This window comes from Panthera pardus, unplaced genomic scaffold (genome assembly GCF_024362965.1).
Source record: "Panthera pardus isolate Hobbes unplaced genomic scaffold, ASM2436296v1 HiC_scaffold_1, whole genome shotgun sequence".
Lineage (NCBI taxonomy): Eukaryota > Metazoa > Chordata > Mammalia > Carnivora > Felidae > Panthera > Panthera pardus.
In genome coordinates, this window is record NW_026526654.1 from 40,184,152 (window position 1) to 40,205,695 (window position 21,544).

General features: G+C 33.1%; 1 protein-coding gene across 17 annotated transcripts in view; it reads left to right on the plus strand.

Moving 5' to 3' along the window:
- Positions 1 to 21,544, plus strand: part of MYCBP2 (MYC binding protein 2) — a 284,243-nt gene that overhangs the window by 215,155 nt on the left and 47,544 nt on the right. For 11 of the 17 annotated variants that reach the window (XM_053896509.1, XM_053896544.1, XM_053896144.1 and 8 more), the window contains 4 exons: positions 3,216 to 3,338; positions 6,000 to 6,179; positions 15,145 to 15,246; positions 19,360 to 21,003. In XM_053896509.1, coding sequence (XP_053752484.1) covers positions 3,216 to 3,338; positions 6,000 to 6,179; positions 15,145 to 15,246; positions 19,360 to 21,003 — 2,049 coding nt within the window. The remainder of the gene's footprint in view (positions 1 to 3,215; positions 3,339 to 5,999; positions 6,180 to 15,144; positions 15,247 to 19,359; positions 21,004 to 21,544) is intronic. The other 6 variants (XM_053896354.1, XM_053896612.1, XM_053896422.1 and 3 more) reach the window with 4 other exon arrangements.

The window sequence follows — 21,544 nt, forward strand, 5'->3', positions numbered from 1 at the left end:
GTCCCCTTCTCTTCATTCTCCTGGGACAAAAACATGGTTCTTCCAAGTTCAGACCATGTCATCACTTGGGTGAAGCTTTAACTGATCCTTACAGAGTCAAGAATTCTAAGTTCCTAAAGAACTATATTTACCGCTAGAATAAAACTGATATCATACTGAAGTTAATTTTTATTTCTTTATATTGAGATTGTGAGTCACTTGTGGACAGGCACAGGGTTTTTAATCTTTGTATTCCTGGTTCTGAAACAGTTTTGGCACTTAATTGCATATTAAGTTCTGTAAATACAAGTTGAATCACAAAAATATTAGGACATCAAAATAAGTGGATAAGTCGAGCATAGATTTTTTTCTTCCAAATCCTAAAATTTATAGGAAAAGGTCAGATAAATGAAAGAACATGCGTATTTATCCAAAAGAGAATAAATACGTAGTATTTACCATCCAAGAGGCAATATGGCCATAAGTATAAATAGATCTTTTAAAAGTTTGAAACTTCATGAATGACAGAGTACATTTAGACTACAGTAAAACCTTGGGTTGCACATAACTTGTCCTGTGAGTGTTCCGCAAGGCAAGCAAACATTTATCCTAAATGTTAACTTGATAAATGAGCGATGTCTTGCAATACAAGTAGTACCTGACGCCGAATGTCACATGATCACAACTTAGCCAGTGGTTCTTGAAATTTGCTTTGATATACGACTGCTTTGGATTACAAGCATGTTTCCAGAACAATTATGCTCATAAACCAAGGTTTTACTGTATTAACAGTATACATTAAACATTTTTCCTTTTTTTCCCCACAATAAGCCTTTGAATAAGTTCTATAATTTTCATTTTACAGGTAAGGAAACTAAAGGTCATGGATTTGAAATGACTTTTGCCTGTGGTTATATAGCTAGATGTATGGCAGATGTATTACCTGAGCCAGAAACTGCATTTGTATTTGAGATGTTGTGTTCATTCCAGCACACTACTCTGTGTCAGTAATCATTGAATAGAATCTGAGAACCTGCTACTTCCCTTGTCTTTACAGACACACTTCGTAATCACAGCTGATGTGATTGTAAAATAATGTTCTGGGTTGGTATACCTATTCTTCATTATGTTGTGAGAATGAGAACGGCTTCATTTGATGAAACTTAGACATTTTACAAAATAACCTTCCCATTTATAATATACTTAATATATATATTACATATTCAGAAGTTCCTAAACATTTCCACTATATATGCATATTCTGATATAAATGAAAATACATAAAGTGAGGTCAGCTTTATATAAGACATAGGTAAATAATATGAGAATGGTTTGGGTAACTATCCAAGTAACTTCCTAGCTTAATTATTTTTTTAACTGTCAATATAGCTTACGTGTAAGAGTGAACTTTGGAGCTGGACTGCTAGGGTACAGATACCAGCGCCACAGCTTTTCAGTTGTGTAACCTTGGCCAAGTTAACCTGACATCTCTGTGCTTCAGTTTTCTCATTTACAAAATGAAAATAATTTATAAGTTCCCTATGAAATCCAAATGAACAAATAATAACATAAAACTAGCAGATGGTAAGGTTAGCTGTTATGATTAAAATGTAAATTGCCCTCTATACTGAAGACTGAGTTTTAAATGGAGAGTTTTATTTCTATATACTTAAAGGTAGGCGGTTCTTCTTAGTTAAAATGCTTCTTAAATTAGTATATTATTTCTGCTAAGTAAGATATTCAACCCTAAAAGCAGTGTAAGAGAAGTTTAAATTTCTCTCTATCAACACTTAATGGTCCTTTGCTCTTATATAAAGTGATGTTAAGTTTTTAACGTAAGACCTGGGGTGATCAGGAAAAAGTGTTAAGAAGTTAGTGCCTGAAAATCACTACGATTAGTTGATGTTGTATCCAAATAGTCTGCTCGTCGATATTAGTATGTAACTGTATTTAATGTGGAAGTAAGAGGATTTGGCACTATAGTAATTTGTATGAAGTAGTTAGAAGTACAACAAAACTTTGCTCTTGGTAAAAATTATTTCTAGGTCTTTGATATTTGCAAATAAAGCTAGTAGGCAAAGTTACTCGTCTGGTTAAAAACAGACCTTATACTTGATGCTGAGACCATTCTGAGTCTAGAGGGTAAGAGGGATGTTGTCTTTCCCGTTCAGATTAGTGTCCCTGAGTATTTTCCAGAAAACCTATTCCACTGCTGAAATATCTGACACTAAACACTATTGCCTAAGGGAAGTGCTGGGGGATTGACTTCTTGAAAAAAGTCTAGAAATGTAAGTGAAAGGAAAATGTAAGTGGAAGAAAACACCACATTTTCTAGTTCCATTTTCTTTTTGAAGAGATCTTGATTTCTAAAAAATATACTCAAGACTTCATTATCTGTAAAGTTGTTTTGATAGAATAGATACTTTTTCTCCTTTACCTTGCATTTGACAGATTTTATTTTGCCCTTTTTTAGCTGGCATTAATATGACTATTGAATTATGGTATTTGTGTTTTTAGTATTATATCATACAAGGTCTTATGGCCATCTCATTGATAATAAAGGATACCTTAGTTTATTAATTTATGTTGTAAACTGGATAAAATACTTGCCTTTTTTCCTTGAAATAAGAATTATGATACATTTATTGACTTGAGCATGTGTGAATAGCTCTATGTGACCTGATTTATCATCCTTTCATTTAGAAGAAATGTCCTTATATAATAAGTAAAAATAAGTTAAAAGTTAAATTTTCCACAATTTCTACATTCAGAACTAAAAATATTTTGTATATTAGCATTCAAATAGGAAAAAAAAGAGCATATATTTAGACATTTCTACTTGAGTGCTAATATACAAAATATTTTGATTTCTGGTTTATTTGGTACCCATTTTTATTTTATAAAGTGCTCTTATATAAATCTGTCACAAATTGGAGCTCCTGGTCCAAAAATACTAGTATGCATTCAATGATGTATCCAGCCACAATGAAAGTAAATTGGCTTCATAAGACCATATCCAGTTTCTAAGTTTCACTGTGTATTTAATAATGAAAACAAAGATTTGTCGTATAATTTGTCAGTATCAATGACCTAATTGTTAGACTTATTATCAAATCTAAATGTGAGGTTTTAAAATCTAACCATCATAAAGTCTTTCTTGGCAACTTTCTCTTCATTCTATGAATAGGGGAATAGCATATAAGAAACTAATTTTATAGCTGTGTCTTTTATTATAGAACAAGTTCTTCTGGATCAAAATTCTCAGACTCCTCCTCCAAGCCCTTTCTCAGTGCAAGCTTTTAATAAAGGGGCAAGTTGCAGTGCCCAAGGATTTGATTATGGACTTGGAAATAATAAAGGTAGGTGTTTGAAAGTGAGTCTTTTACCTACCCAACTTTAATATTTTTATTGCCTTCTCTTTTAACCATTTTTATTACTGTTCACCCACAAAACGTTATTAAAGTTTGTTCCTAGAAAACTAACAATCAAAATGTTTGCAAAGGTGTTCTTTTAGAGTGTCATTTTTACCAGTTTTAGCTTATGTTTGTAGTTTTTGCTTATTTGCTCCTATTTAAAGATACTCACTGTGAATTCACATCATAAATTCAATGACACTGTATCTAGTAAAAGAACTATTGTTTTTATCATTCACTTATTATTAATAGTAGTGTTAATGAGCAAAAGGGAACCTTCCACAATGATCCATTTAAAATCAAAACGTTTTAAGTAATATTACATGTCAGCTTTATTATATACACATGGTTTTGAATGTTTAGCCAAGTTATCTTAGTTAATTTAGAATTATGTGAAATAGGCTATATTCGGGTTTGGTATGTATAATGAAATCAGAAAGTTGTAAAAAGGAAAACAAAAACCCCAAGCCAAAGAAATAAAATGTGTATAGCTGGTTTTGTCTGCAATATTAGAAGAGACCAACATGATGGACAATCCAAACAATAATTATTTCAGAATAATTTATACTTGCATTTCATCTAAAATTCAGACACATTCCTTTTCTTTTCTGTACATATGATCCTGACTCCTTCTAAATCAGCATATTGTCAGCAAGTAGCTTACAAGTGGGATGATGGGTAGGAGGGAGAAGATAGCCTACATGGAAATAATTTTACTGTAAAATGTCATTTACACTAATTCATAGGATTTGATTTCGAGGAACACATACAGCATCATTAGACTTGCAGAGCAAATGAAATAATGAAATCATCAATAAAATGCAAAATGACATCAATGTAGAGGAGATATTCAGTTTAAAATAAAACCACATGTTGTTTGATATCTTTATTGCTTTCCACAAAGTATTTATGTGAAAGAAGCCTAGCTACAAGATTTCCTTTTGGCTTTTCCTACTCTATTGTGTTGGTCTATCCTGCAGACTTGGGGACTGCCTGCTTGCTCATTTCTGGTAGCTCAGATTGCAACTAACTTGAGCTAGACCTTCATACTTAAGTAGGGGAAATTCTTGATGGTGTTTTCTTCATGTCCTTTTCTCTCTCCCATTATCAATCCTTAAATTAAAATCTCAGTGTTTATTTACTACTACTCTACTTCATTAGTAGTCTGTTTTAGAGCCATGTTTAATTCAAATTGTATGCTGTCCGTCTCTAAAGTGTCTAAATTGTACTGGTGGCTCTCACTTTAAATCAGTCTTCAAAATATAATTTACTTAAATATCGTAGGAATTTAAATCAACTTTTAAGAGACAAACATTGCTGAGAACATTTGTTATTAAATAGAAATAATGAAGGACCGCTTTTTAAAAGTGTAATTTTTGCTTACATTGTTCGTATTTTTTAATAGGCTTTTAAAATACTTAGATGGTGCAAAGGAATATTAAGAAACAAATCTAATTAAATATATCTGACCTTTGTTAATGAACTTACCTTTAAACTAATTCCCATTTTTTAACTGTTTATACTGTCCAAGATCAAGAAATTTTTTTATAAAAATTCTTTATTCTTAATTCTATAAAATTCTTCATAATTTCTAAAATCCTTCCTGATATCTACAACATAAATTTTTGAAAAGTGGACATATGTAGCTATGTATACAGTTCTTTCCATGTAAGTCTATTCTTTCTTGCTGTTTCATTTGAAGTCTTCACTTAAGAAACTTTATTATATTTAGGGAATATGGCTGGAAAGGTACTGTGTTACAGTTTTTACATCAACTAATCTAGATATATTTTTTCTTCTTCTCTTTTTCAGTATTATTTAAACTAATACATATAATCTCCTAAAGAAGAAGCTAAGGATCATCCATCTAATTATATTGTTTCATAGTTTTAAAAATATTTTTCTGTTAAAGTCCTGTGTATGTAATTTCAAGGGAGAATGTCAGAATTCATACTTGAGATACTATTCCAATTGATAGCTCATACTCCTTTTTATCTTATAAGTCTTAAAGATTGTTATATTATCCATCCAAGCAAAGGAGCTCATGCTCCTTAATTATACTTAAGAAGTATAATTTCTTTGGCAGTAACAATTTAAAAAAAGAAAATAATAATTTATTAACTCTAATGTAAATATATTACTAAGTTAATAACATATACTTTGCCTCCCTTCAGTTCTACATTTACTTAAAAAAACGTTTTAATATTATTTGCTTATTTTCTGCATGAAGAGTACTGCATATGAGGTGGAGTTATTTAGTCATTTATTAGGTATTATGTAGAAGACATCATTTGCTTAGATCTCAGTTTACACTTGTATGATATTGAGTCAACCTCTCTATCATAGATTCTTCATAGACTCTGAATTCCCCCACACTGCTGCTCAATGTTGTGTGTAAATTTTCATGAATTTGTTTTCATAGGTGGGCTGTTATATAAGATTATTAAAACAACATAACAACATTTGGTCCCTAATTTGAGAATAATGATCACCAACTTCCACTCATTCCTGAGTTGGCATAGTTTTATTTAGTGTTTAACTTTATCTGAATGTCATAAAGCACCATATTCTTTGCCATTTTGGATGTTAATTAATAACAAGTTGTAGTTTTGACTGTTTTGCCCACTGCAGGTGACCAACTGAGTGCCATATTGAATTCCATTCAGTCTCGGCCCAATCTCCCAGCTCCTTCCATCTTTGATCAAGCTGCAAAACCTCCCTCTTCCCTAGTCCACAGCCCATTTGTGTTCGGACAGCCCCTTTCCTTCCAGCAGCCTCAGCTTCAGAGTAAGTCTGTCAGCCTTACCTGCCTCATCAAACCATTTCTGAAGCTTTGTTCTGAGTTGTTTATCAGTTACTAATTATTTATCAACTCACTTGACTGATTTTATTTCATGAGGATGTTATCCCTTTCCACATTTTTGAAGGATTTAAGCTATTCTGAGCTAAGACATTGTGCAGCTAAGACATTTGTTTTTTAATCACACATTTTTTTTTATTAAGTATAGTTATTAAAGTATGGCTATTATGCTCTCTACTCTAATTCCAGCATAAACAAATACATACATAAAGCATGTTAAGAAAAACATTTCATTTAAATTTTTTTATATAAAATGCATGACTATACTAAGCATCACTTACAGAGCTAACTTTCATTGTTTTACACTGGATTTTTGTTACTGAGGGATGCCCCAAGAGAATAGACCTATTTCACTATACCAATGGGTAGAGGATAGGTGGTACGGGGCAGGTTTGTTTGTTTCTTTTAAGTGAATTTGGTATCTGTGAAATGTATAGCAACTTGAGGTTTCCAGATTTTCTCAAATTGTTGTTTCTTCTCTTGCTTTTTTTGTTGTTGTTGTTGTTTTTCTTGTTCTTAATGTGTTAAAGTGATTATTTGATTTTAGCTATGCCTTCTAAGATTGCTCTAGCCCTCCATCCATGATGTAATTCACATTGATCTGGAAAATAGACCCAAACAATTTACACTTAACCAAGTGTTCTTTTTTTTTTTTTTTTTAAACTTCTTGAGGCCTCCACATAAACTTCTCAAAGCTTCTTGTGGTATGACAGCCAATATATTCTTCTTGGCTTTCAGTTCATATATCGGCTGTACAATATATAAACGTATTCACTGAATGAGATAATTCATGAAAGTCCCAGATCATGCAAATAATGTTACTCATTAGGATATTATTATCTACCTTAGATAAAGAGTATACAAGAGTATAAACTTTTCTGGGATTGCACTATACATTAGGCAAGTTTAATGAAATTAAGTAGTTTGGAAATATAAGTAGTATCAATTTCTAGCCAATCATTGTCTATATATATGGATATTGAATGTGTCTTAAAAGAAGAATTTCAAGGAAATATGACAGTGTCATGTGTGAGAAGTAGCTTTTTCCTTCTTTGGTAAGCATTACAGATGAAGGAAAGAGAAGTGACAACTTAAGTTGTTTACTCATTTAATGAAGCAATAGTTTTTTTACATTTATATATGCCCAGATTGCAGGAAGTCTTAAAGGTAAAGACAAGAGAAAAAACAAAAAGGAAAAAAATCATAATTAGGCAGAAAATCCATATTAGATATAAAATTTCAAATAGGAAATGACTCTGATAATGTCATAGCAGCAGCAGACAACAGAAAAAAGTAAGGACATTTTTGTTCTACACAAAAAGTCATTTCAAGTCTTCTCAAAAAAAAAAAAAAAAGAAAGAAAAGAAAAGTGTAATTATTTTTGTTTTACCAAATTATCTAATAAAATATTTCAAAATATAAAGACCATAATAAAATCAGGCTTATTTCTCTCAAAGAATAATAGTTTTCCAACTGACATTGTGTCAAAATAATTGTATGCATCTTGTGTCTGAGTGTTATCAGTACCACTGCTTTCTTTTATCACCGTCTTGGAGCAAATTTGAAATCATGGCCTGAACATATCTCAGTTACCAGTTTTCTGAATCATCGTTTGTCTCTATTCCAACAGTGGGAATTATGTAGCTCTTTCTTCTAAACCTCTTAGTTCTCATCAGAATATCACTGAAGTTTGACTTTACAAATTCCAGAAACCAAAATTCTTAATTTTTAGTATGACCAAAAAAAAAAAAAAAGTATGGAATCTAAAATAGTTTTAATATTTTGGAAGTAAGTTTGAATGGTATTCATCACATCATATTAGGAAAATTAAATATGGCAGAGTGTGCTTATTGTTAAGACTACCTGAGTAAGGTATTCTTTCCTGAACTTCACTGCCATCCATCACACCAGCAGTTCACCTCGCTTTAGAAGATGGCTACAGGGGCACAGAGGGGGCACGCTCTCTCTCTCTCAAAGTAAATAAACTTTAAGAAAAAAAAACAATAGAAGACGGCTACATACTGAACTTCTCATTACTAATTAGTAAAATGAGAATCACTGTTGTCTTACACATTTGTGATACTAAAAGAAAACATTATGTATAGGGGACTATATCTACTAATTTTTTGCTTATATTGATAGTCACTGCTATGTGCTAAACACTGTATTTAAACACTTTAATACATCCTCATTTAAGATAATGTCTCCATTTTACAGGTAAAGAAACAGAAGCTCGGTAGAAATGGTTTTCCCTAGAAATAACATGGTAAAATGGTAAAGCCAGAGTGTGAGACCAGTTCTACTGACTACAAAGGCCATGTTTTAAATATTCAGCTTTGCGTACTGATGAGTAAAGCTGCCAAAACTGGCCTTTGATACATATTTTTAAAATTTCTGCCTACATTTGTCCTGGCACCGAGTCTAGAGTATTAGCTTTGTTTGGGTTGTTTATTTATACTTTATAGTTTAATTTTCAGAATGTAGCATAGTTGGAGAGGAAAAAAAGATTTCCTAAATGTCATAAGTCAAGTTCCCAGTTAAGTATACAAACTCTACATAGACATATATAAACTGCCTCATATGTTAACTTTATTTAGAACCTCTATGAGTGTAATTATCAATAATTCTTTAGTTTTCTTTTCCCAGAGGCATAGCTTTCACTAATCTTTGGAATTGGTACTTATTTTGTTACATGAAAATAATTTGGTACTTTTTTATAGTAGCAAACTTACATATACATAATATGTACACATATTATTTGAACTTTCTAGTGAAGTAGAATAATTACAGAAATAAAATTACAAATTTTCCTTGTCTTATGTGTGTATAGGTCTGAGGGAGGGAGAGAAGTGTGTATATAGGCTTTTTCTTTACTGTTCTATAATTTACTTTTTTATTTCCAGTTATCAGTAAGATTTTGCAATAGGGTTCTAGTGAACTGAAGTTATGAATGATATCTCTGCCATTATTCTGTAAGAATAATTCACTGCTTATTTTCACTGTCTTTATTCATTCCTTTTAAAGTATCATTTTCTGTCTCATAGCCCCTGACAGGCTCTTACACATCATAGGCATTGGAGGAATATTTATTGGCTCTAGATGACTAAGATTATCACTTTCTTCTGTGTAAACCATGAATTTAAGATCATGTGTTTCTTGTTATTTTATGCTAGGTATTCCAATATTAGAGTATATGTTCAAAGAAGAGGAAGAATGTTTCAGTACTAATTAAAACCACTATAATATGACAATACAAAGTCTAATAATTCTGAGTTTATACTGAGTAATGATAATTAGGAGTTTATACCTAAGCAAGATCCTCCAAAATTGAAAAACTTCCAAATGACTGAGGCATTTAAGATCTACTGTCCAGGAGGCCTAATAGTTTGTTTTCATTTTTCTTGTGGAAAAAATGGTAATTAAGACAATTTACTATTCTCCCAGACATTTTCAATATGTAACGTATGTCAAAATAACAGTACTTTCAAGCCCAGATAGGAAACCTCTAGGTTATCTTGCAACAAGTTTTTCTGTTATACCTGTATGCCACATTCTTAAATGAGACAGAACATTTGCTACATGTGACTTAAAATGTCCACTTGAGTATCTGCATGCATATTTATTTAGGTTTGAGAATACCAATATATACTAAAGCACCGTGTTCATTGTAGAGATGGAAAGAAATGATGGAAAGAACTTAAAACTCAGATTTCCTTTTCAGCCACTCACTGGCTTTATTTAGGTAGGTTATGTGACACAGCTGAGCCCTTTTTACCTCATCCATAAAGCGGGGTGCCCAGTAAATGTTATCACTTGATATCATTATTGCCTTTTGATGCAAGCACTTAACATCTATTATGCTCCTAGGAAGACTAGAAGAAATCACAGCCTGAGAGCGAGCAGTTTATTCTCAGTGTGGAGGAGTAGCAGGAAGGAATTTGGAAAGGGACAATTGAGGTTTCCTGGCTTCTCCTTGGTTTACATTTTTACAGTATAACTTTATTATTTGTCTTGAGGTCGATTCTTCATAGAGTAACACTATGTTGAAATATTAGTATGAATGTTAGTATAAAGGCCAGCTTTGTTTCCAAGACCTAGAGGTCATTTCTGTCCTGCATTATAATCATACCACAGAATTTGTCCATTTGTTTACTTGCCTCCTGTGAAGGTGTGGCATGGATGGAACCTTGGATTTATGTGCCTACTCTTTTCTTCTCTCTTCAAACAGAAGTATCTTATGCTAAAAACCTTTTCGTTTTGTTTTCAGTTTTAGCTGTCTTTGTACCACATAAGTGTTACATCCTTCTGAAGGCAGGACATGGTTACATGTCTGATTTCTCTGATCTGTAGTTACCGTTTTTAACTTTGCAACTAATAAGATTTGTGGAGAGCCAGATTTTTATTTTTAATAGCATCTTCAGCCCTCCTGTGCCTCACATTATTGGCTTAAGGAGTAATAGTTAACCTTTTCATGGAATGTTTTGAAGTTATTCTTTCTCAGGCCTAGTATATATACACATCAAATTTTGCTCAGAATTTTCCTTGGTCAGCCATCACAAACTCTGAAATGATATGCTTTTCCTTAATCTTGTATATTCCTTAACCATAGTTACTTGGAATTTACTGTGTATTCAGTAATATGCTCTGAGTATGTTTTATTTAGGTGCAGTTTTGTCTAGAAGTCATATAGACACATGCTGTGTTTGGGGGGTTATCCACCTTAACAGAGTTTCGTCATCTTCCTTCCGACTTTCCTATGTAGGTTAATGTTATTTTCTAGTGAAAAGCTTATTTCTGTTTTATCCTTCACTTGGAAATTTTATTCCAGCTTTCATTATTTTATAATTCATTTAGTTATACTAAGATTTATGTGAGTAAATTTTATTTCCTATTCCATTTCTTCAGCTCCCGTAGCATTCACATAATTCCACTTTTCTTCTGATTCCTGATGTACTGATTATGCAGTGATAATTGTTATCTAAAGCTGTCAGTCCAGACAGCTGCTAGCTAAGAGTGTGTAATAATTACTATCACTTTATTTTAAACTCTCCAAAATATTACTAGACAGAAGTGGGAATAATAATTATACTTAATTACATTTATTTTTTATCTGCATTTTGTTCAGTTACTGTCATCTTTTGACTATGTTGAATGTTTATATATTGTCTCAAGAACCAATAAAGTAGTTTTTATTATTTTTAAAAGTAGGTATTTTTAAAATAAATAATTGCCAAATATCAAGTTAGACTTAACCATTTGCTGCCTATTATAGGCATCAATAATGTCAAAAATATCTGATATTCTATTCAGAGCAGAATATAAATGTACAGTGAAATTTAAATCAGGTGAAGAAGGTCAGGAACACTGTCCCTATCATTCTTCTATAAACCCAGTGAAATTTTATAATCATTGCTTGGAAAAGATCTATAGAATTAGATTTCTTTCTTATATCTTAACAAATACATGTACACACACATAAATGTAGGTATATATAATCATGGACAGAATACAGTGAAATTTGAGCATTGTCGCAGATATATTTATAAAACTTTCTCAAGTTCTTTCAAATATCTATGTTAGGATTGCATTCAGTAATTCTAGGACTAAAAAATGTATAACTGCTGTACTGCCTCCTTGATATTGAGAACTAGAAGACCCAAAAAGTAAAAATAGATGAAGTTTATTTCTGCCAGTTATTTGTAGCCTCCTTTGAGATGTTCTGTGGAAAAAATTCCATCACTATTACTTCCCCTGTTTGAGTCTCAAGATAGTGATATGGATGATGTGATTAGACACCTGACCTCCTGAATATAATGTATTTCTATTGCCCTTTCTAATATTCTGTTTAATATTTCTGATCATTGCTTATTGTTGACTTAACATTGAAAAAGAATATATGGGGGCACCTGGGTGGCTCAGTCGGTTAAGTATCCGACTTCAGTTGGGGTCATGATCTCATGGTTCACGAGTTTGAGTCCCACATCAGGCTCTGTGCTGACAACTCAGAGCCTGGAGCCTGCTTCAGATTCTGTGTCTCCCTTTCTCACTGCCCCTCCACCGCTTGCACTCTGTCTCTCTCTCTCAAAAATAAACATTAAAAAAAAGAAAAAGAATATATCTCCCTTTTAAATCTCAGAACTGCAGTTTTGTGTACTGCCACCAGATTGTGACCTATGCCTTGATTCTTCCAGTTTATGTTCCCAGGAGCAAGGTCAAGTTTCTCATATTCACAGCAGAACCACAATTTGTCCTTGTTACTGAAATGAGAATGCTTTCCTTATTAAAAATTAAAGTTATATGTTTTTTTTTATTAGTAGCATCTAGGGAGTGATTTTTTAAAATACAATTCACAGTAGACTCTCAAAGTTGCTGTGATCAGAAAATGAACTAAGTAAGTACTCCAGGGAACTTAATAGTTGGGATCCAAAACAAAGAAGACAAAGAATAAATGACATATGAAGAACCTTGTTGTTAATAAGGGGATATTTTATGCCAGATAGACAACATTGACTTCATTGAGTACTGGAGAAAAATCTTGTTTTTTTTATTGTTACTATTCTCTTTAGTGAACTGTATGTTGTACCAAAAAGAATCAGAATTCCACAGAGGTGAATTTGATAATTGTTTGTTTTGCCTATAAAATGAGATTTTAAAAAGAACATGATTATTTAGTTTCCAACAAATTGCCTGAAAGTTAATCAATGTTTTTTCTTTTGTTCATAGATACCAATGTATGTCTTAAGGATTGCTTCTCTTTTTAAATTGAAAAATGTAAATCTTTTAAAAAGTTAACTATATCAGACTATGTTCAAATATGAGCAAATTTTGTAAAAATTAAATGTGTAGAACAATTGTCTGTCCCAGCTTAATTTTAACAGCCTTTTTTAGACTTCCAAAAAATGTTAGGAATTCAATCTTTATAGGCTTTGTAACACAGTGAAGAGACTCCAGAGCTGTTCTGGTTTCAAAACCTCTTCCAGGACTTTGTCCTTAAACCTCAAACATCTTATCCTACAAATGTCCTTGTTTTTCACATTTATGTTTATAGGTGCTTCTAATTATGATAGTATTCTGATTTCTGCTTCTATGTCCTCTTGCTAAACCCTGTCTTCACAGATTTTGGCAGGCAAGCCACAAGAGTGTATCCTTACATTCGCAGGTTGAATTCCCCTTGAATTAATTCTCCATTGGAAAGCTGGTACCCTCCTAACTGATATTTTCAGTGAGAGTTGCAGACTTTGTAGTAAATGAGATTTAAATAGCATGAGAATTCCTTTTGCAGCACCTGGTACCTTTGGGTTTTTATAGAGTTCAAAAAGAGGTTTGCTCAAAAACATTAAAAATTTAACATTTTTTAAAATTTAGGTGAAGATGATTTGAGGGCACGTTTGTCACATTTCTCCATACATTCCTGCTTTTCTCTCTTGAACCCACTCCAAGGGGTCCTTGCCGTTGTCCTTATTCACAGAAATTAGTCTCTTTTGTTTTGCTAAGTTCAGTCTTCAGTTCTCAGATCTCATGTTATTGCTGTATCAGCAGTGTGTTGACAGAGTGATGGCTCTTTTTTCCCCTGAAATACCTTCTGCTGGATATTTCCTACCTCATTGACTATTCATTTCTCTTTTCTGCATCCTCCTCTGTTCTGTCTTCCTAGGAATGTCCCAGGGCTTTGTCTCTTCTGGACCCCACTCCCTAACTGGTCCTCTCCAGGCATGGAATGTCACTCAGCATCTGCATGCTTGTGGCTCCCGAGTTCATCACCACTTGACCTAGTATATATTTGCTTGTTGTCTCTCCTTTTACCTGAGGATAAGTTCCATGAGAGCATGGACTTTATATCTATTCATCTCTTTATCTTCAATTTTCAGAATAATGTCTGACATGTAATACATAGTCCATACCTTGCAGGGAGTGACCTCTTGGTTTTTGAGTAGTCCATCTTGAATCTTGGCCACACTAATGAATCAGTCAATTATTACTTTTCCTTTTCGAGAAAAGTGTATGTTGTATCCAATTTTTGATTTCACGAACAAGAAAGCTATCCCCTTACTACTTTCTTTCAGCTCAGTTGATTTAATTGCCATGAGTTAAAATTTCAAATAAAATGGATGTTTTTTCAGATTTAGATAGAGCCTTTTTTTTAGCATACAACTTTGAAAAGACTACAATTTAGGGGTTCTATTAATTATTTGAAAAAACGATAATTTTAAGTACTTCATTTTCTGCATGGTAAAATCATTAATGTGTCTAGCATTTTTCAGTGACTTGTAAATTTTCTTTGCTTTGTTTGTGTTGCAAAACTTTTTATGAAACAAAATTTGGTATCTCAGTAATAAGCTTTACAGAACAAACACTAAATATAGGGAGTAGCACTAACATTGCCCACTGAAAATGGACTCAGAAAAGTAGTCAACCCTGTATGTTTCCATACATATTGGAAAAATCATAATCGTGTGTCCATACAGAAAACCAGGTGACAGTAGCTATGCTAAACTGTAAGTAATGCTTCTGTATCTCCCACTATTTACAAAAGAAAAAAAAATTTACTTATAAACTTTTATTTATAAGTAAATGAGCACCAAAGAAAAGAAAACTGAGTTAAAGAAATATTAGTCTAAAAGAAATGTTCAATTTTGATTTATGAGAGCAATGAGCCTTACTTAGCTTTTAATGCATTTTGAGCTATCTTCACTAATTTAAACCAGTTTGACCTTTGTGTTCAGTTTTAATTTTAGAGAAATATAAACCTGTTGAAAAATTTAGCAGAATATGAACTTTTTAATAAGGTGATTGTGCATACCATTTGAAATGCTTTGTTTCTGCTTGTGTTCTCTGCTGAATTTTTTTTCCATTGAATCTGTGCTGCTTCTTTGCCAATGTTTTCCACTATAGAATCTCCATCTCACAACCTTGCTTCTCGTGAGCGCATTTACAAAAATTATGCTGTAGCTGGGCCTGCCTCTGCTCTCTCATCTCTGTCTCACAAACTCAAGGGTGGGTATGCGTGCATTCACTGATGGGCCATTCGTAATGAACATGGGAGGTTTCAATAAAGAAGTTTTATTAGTTCACCTCAGTCATTTCCATCCCATTCCATTTTTTAAGATTAAAGTTTATCATTTTATTTAAAATTTGATATTTGGGGTAATTTGTGTTGTGTCTATTCAGTATTGTAGTATTAATTATCCTAATTGTCATGCATGTTTATTATATCTATAGGTTGAATATTTACTTTTATTTAATTTCAAACCTGTATAAGATCTTTAAAAATAAAATAGGTATATAGAAAGAAATGCCTGATTTGGGGAGTTGTAAAGTCATTATCAAAACAAGATGTTATATACACATAAGGCGTAAAGCACATTGTGATCTGTAAGAACATAGTATCTTACGTGACAGGTTTAGTCTTAAACCCCTTTTTCTGTTATGGAATGTTAACATCATTTTCTGTTTAAGTTTTTTATGCAAAACACTTTGATAATTAAGTTGAAGTTTTTTAGTTTAACTTAGTTATCAGGATAGATATATAGATATATAGATATCAACCTACCTCTCCTGTCTGGCATCGAGTCTTCCTTATAGTATTTTCTTAGTTACCATGACAATTGATAAAATTTCAGGCAGTTTAAAAATATGCTTTTGGTTCATTACAAAACTACAGGTGCCTACTCTTATTTTTGTCTCAAACTAATATTTAATTAAACTCAAAATTCTGTATTTTAAGAAAATTTTATCAAGTTGATTTTTGCACCAGTGGTTAATGTATTGTATAAGTTTTTCAAGTAATTTTCCTTTTTCCTAGAAATGGGTAAAACATTTTTACGTTTCTCCTTTGTACAGTTAATAGTGATAGTATGTAGTCTCATAGGATAATAAATAGGATTATAGTCCCTGATCTCTACAGTATATAGTGTTGTCAAACCCGATATATATTATGGCATAGCACAATGTACTATTTTAGTTATAGTATGGTAACATATAACCTGATGATTCATGATTTGGGCATGAAAAAATTATAAACGGCATTAATGAGTAAATACATGTTAAATGTTTTTAACATCTTTACTAATTTGTTTGAATGTGCTAAATTTCCATCCTGTCTTTTATTATTTTTCTACAGAATTCCATTGAGGTTAAACAATTTTTGCCTGTTATCACTTAAACTTACATATGATAACTACAATCATTAAACTAAATTTAGTGATGAGTGTAAGTTATCATGTGTGCTCTAAAGATTTTTAGATTGACTTGTTTATATTTATTGATCTTTGAAGCAACCACAACATGACAATTTTTAGTAATACAACATGCTACAAAATGGTTTTTTGGGTTTTTTTTAATTTCTTTATTTAAATTTAAGTTATTTAACATACAGTATAGTGTTGGTTTTAGGAATAGAACCCAGTGATCTAAAATGTTTTAAACCCAAATGAAGAAGATAAACATTAATGAGTTAGCACATGGTTCTACACACTTAACAAACCTGACACTTTATTTTAAAAATATATGAAATATATTTTGAAAAATAAGTTTTTCAAGAGGAGTTATTTATAATTTGGCAATTAACAATTCAGGAAGAAATAATTCTGCATTATTTATGCACTTGGACTCCCAAAAGGTATTCAGATATCACCACTTAGAGATCTTAAGAAAATATTCACCACCACTAAAGGCATAGAGATGAAGTATACAGGTGCCTGTACTCTCCAACCCTCTCTATATAGCAGACATTTTTTGCCAACATATGACGAGTGGTGTTCCTGATATTCATAAGATTTCATTGTTCAGCCAGCCACAGAGATTTCGCTTTATGAGGAATTGTACACCATTGATTTAGAAAGCAAACCTCTTTCAATTCATGAATTGATCTCTTAGAGGGCTGGCAAATGTAAAAGATTTACTGGCTACTTATTTGTCTAGACTTACTGATTTTTATGGTTCAGCTTCTGAAATAAATGTGATGGTGAAAGCACTTCCAGCTGTCAGATTAATAACAACAACAAAAAATAGGACCCCAAACATCACACATTAAAAATTAGTGGAAAGGACTAGACTGATGTTTAATTCTACCAAATACAGTGTATTTGTTTATAAAACTTCTCTGTGGATCTATTTCTGGATCAATAAGATGAGCAGCAGTTTGTTAAACTACTTTTGTGCAGTTTGAGAGTAATTATTTATCAGGATTGTTACACCTTTTTATCTGTGCTCTAGGTCCTAAGACAGTATCAGTATCTAGGATTTTTTTTCTATATTGTGATTTTTTTCCATGACTTTTCCCTCAAATTAGCCCAATCTCTTATACTGCTTTTATAAAAAGAACATATACTACATATGATAAATGAAATTCATGATAGATTGATAAGGAACTGTAGAAACTGAGGAGCATTATATTTAGTATAGTTATTTTTATTCATCCAAAGAATGAAAACAATTACTGTGAACACTGACATGTTGCAGTTAAACTAAGTATTCAGTTTATTAATATGCCCTAGATAGGCTGCCACACTTCATGGTCTTACTACAGAATTACTTGACTTGTAAGCATCTGATTCTCACACCACAGTGGCTAGTTACCTTTGCCCTGTGGCCTCAGGAGTCCTAATTGCAAAAAGTGGATTTTCAGAGGATCTGAAATTTGGGAATAGCAGAAGAAAAAAGTATTTATTGAGCATATACTATATTCCAGGACCTGTTCTTAACATTGTATCAATGGAGAGTAACAGACAAAAATACCAGTCCTTAACGGACCTTCCATTAGAAGGGCAGATTCTGTGGCAATATTGCCTTGGCCTATACTAGAAACACATGTGTGCACTTGCACGTGTGCACTTGCACACACACACAGGCCAGCCAAAAAACATTTCCCTACATATCCAAATTTGTTTGCATCCCTTTTTCAAAAGAAGAGAGAGAGAGAGAAATACCTACAATAAAACCAGTTAAGACAACCATCTCAATTTACTAGGTAGCCTTTTTCAAAAAATAAAAATACTTCTAGCAAGGTTTATGGATTTTCAGTTTTTAATAACACTTGAATCACTTTAATCAGATTACTTTTCTTCTGACAACTAATTAATATCACGTGCATTAAAGGTAGAAATTTTTACTTCAGGGAAGAAAGGTAACGTTGTAGGGTGACTACTTACTGGTGACAAAGACAACTTGGCTCTGATGCCTCAAAGCAAAGTATGAGGAAGGAGACACATTGCGTGAGGGCAGAATGCCAGAAACAAATGGCGACCCTGTAGAAATAGCTAGTGCTTTGCCTAGGAAAGAGGGAATTTTTTTATCTGTTTTTTTTTTTTTTTTTCTGTTTTCCTGATTCCTTGTTTCAAGGTCCCATGATTCAGACTTGTACTACTGATTCTGAGGATCCTCCCATTTCTTTTTTTTTCCAAAAGGACACAAACTCTTGAGTTCTAACCAGCTAAGCTTAATGAACTAAATAAACTTTTGGGATATAATCTGTTTATAAGCAATAGACTGCCTGAACTGTATGTAATTAAATAGTAAGTTTCAGGCCTTCATATATCATAAGTTCTAATCCATAAGTTCCGATTGGAGGGTTTTCTAAGCAGCTCTTTATTAGCCTAATTGTATTTATGTACTTGAAAATAATAAATGTATCTATATGAGTTCAGTTTTGCAATTCAGTAAGACCTATACCATCACCCTAATAAGGATGTGAGATAGGACTCTGCTGGAAATTTAGCTTGACTACTTTATATTGAAAAATACATAGGTTTTCTTAATTTCTTATTCCAAAAAAAAAAAGTTGTGTTTTCTTTCTAGTCTGTCCCTGAATTTAAATTCAAATTATTATATCAGGGCTGAGATTCAGATATGGAATTCATACTGATGTATAGGTTTTATTTATTCAGTCTGTTGTGCATCCATGAAAATAGTTTTTGGTGGCAATGGTTGTATAATGATGCAATAGAAATTTTATGAGAAACATTTTCCCTTATTCCTTTATTCCTCAAGTATTTTTGTGTATGACAACATGAATTTTTTATTCATGCTATGCTTTTATTTCAGTGTTTAGTGGCAAAATTTTAAGTTACGATTTTATTAACAAGTTTCACTATGAAATGGACCATACAGGTGACCGAGGAACTATCTCAACATCTTCTAGACCACTCTCTACATCAGGAAAATCAGAACTGTCCTCCAAACACAGCAGATCACTTAAACCTGATGGACGTATGAGCCGGACTACTGCTGATCAGAAGAAGCCAAGGAGTACAGAAGGCTTATCAGCTAGTGAATCCCTTATGTTGAAATCTGATGCTGCAAAGTTGAGGTCAGACTCTCATAGCAGGTCCTTGTCCCCCAACCATAATACCTTGCAGACACTAAAATCTGATGGGAGGGTGTCTTCTAGCTTTAGAGCTGAATCTCCAGGACCAGGTTCTCGGTCATCATCTCCTAAGCCAAAGACTCTCCCAGCCAATAGGTCTAGCCCATCTGGTGCTAGTTCTCCGCGCTCCTCCTCACCACATGATAAAAATCTACCTCAAAAAAGCACTGCTCCTGTTAAGACTAAACTTGATCCTCCTCGGGAACGTTCCAAATCAGACTCTTACACACTTGACCCAGATACCCTACGCAAGAAGAAAATGCCCCTCACAGAACCGTTAAGGGGACGATCAACATCACCAAAACCAAAACCAGTACCAAAGGATTCTAAAGATTCCCCAGGAACCGAAAATAGAGCTCCTTCTCCTCACGTGGTACAAGAAAACCTTCACAGTGAGGTGGTCGAAGTCTGCACTTCAAGTACTTTAAAAACAAATAGTCTAACGGATAGCACCTGTGATGAAGGTAGTGAATTTAAGAGTGTTGATGAAGGTTCAAATAAAGTTCATTTCAGCATAGGAAAAGCACCACTGAAAGATGAACAGGAAATGAGAGCATCCCCCAAAATAAGTCGAAAGTGTGCTAACAGACACACCAGGCCCAAAAAGGAAAAGTCCAGCTTTCTCTTCAAAGGGGATGGAGCCAAACCTTTAGAGCCGGCCAAGCAAGCCATGTCCCCTTCCGTGGCCGAGTGTGCCAGAGCAGTCTTTGCCTCTTTCCTGTGGCATGAAGGCATAGTACACGATGCAATGGCTTGTTCTTCTTTCTTAAAATTTAATCCTGAACTTTCCAAAGAACATGCTCCTATAAGAAATAGTTTAAACAGCCAACAGCCTACAGAAGAAAAGGAAACCAAATTAAAAAATAGACATTCGTTGGAAATATCATCTGCACTGAATATGTTTAATATTGCACCTCATGGACCAGATATATCTAAAATGGGTAGTATCAACAAAAATAAGGTGTTGTCTATGCTTAAAGAACCACCTCTGCATGAAAAATGTGAGGATGGGAAAACCGAAGCCACTTTCGAAATGTCCATGCATCACCCAATGAAGTCCAAATCTCCTCTTCCTTTGACTTTACAACATTTAGTGGCTTTTTGGGAAGACATCTCTTTGGCTACTATCAAAGCAGCTTCCCAGAATATGATTTTTCCAAGTCCTGGTTCTTGTGCAGTCCTTAAAAAGAAAGAGTGTGAAAAAGAGAATAAGAAGGCCAAAAAAGACAAAAAGAAAAAGGAAAAGACAGAAGTTCGGCCCAGGGGTAATTTGTTTGGTGAGATGGCCCAGCTGGCAGTCGGAGGACCAGAGAAAGACACCATCTGTGAGCTGTGTGGAGAATCCCATCCATACCCCGTTACCTATCACATGCGACAGGCTCACCCAGGTAAACAGTATTACTGAATATATATTACAAGTACTTTGTGTAAAAAAAATGAACTGAATAACTTCTAACTTGAGCTGCTCTATAACTTATGTTAAAGTACAGGGAAACTTTAAAGTGCATTATCAATATCGGTGTTGAGGAAAACAGCTAAAGGAATTGTAGCAGTAAGGTGGTAATTTAGTGCAATTGCGTTTTAATGTATCCCATTCGGAAACACTTGATTTTTTTAATGCTTTATATGTGACCCAAAGGGTGCTATTAAGGTGTCTCACACAAAAGAAATAATGACATGTCCGTACACATAGGAAATATCCCAGTATTAGGTCTCCTTCAATTTTAGTATTTTCCTAATAAAAATTGCAAATTAGATTATACTAATTTCCTCGAGCATTTTCCTATAGAAGTGATCTCAACTATTAAATCAGAAGATTGTATTTTAGATAAATACAAGGATTTCTATAACACTTGATGAGTATTCCAAAATTCACCTATTAGGAGTTTGGTTAAACCTTTTGTCTTTTTACATATTACACCTGAAATG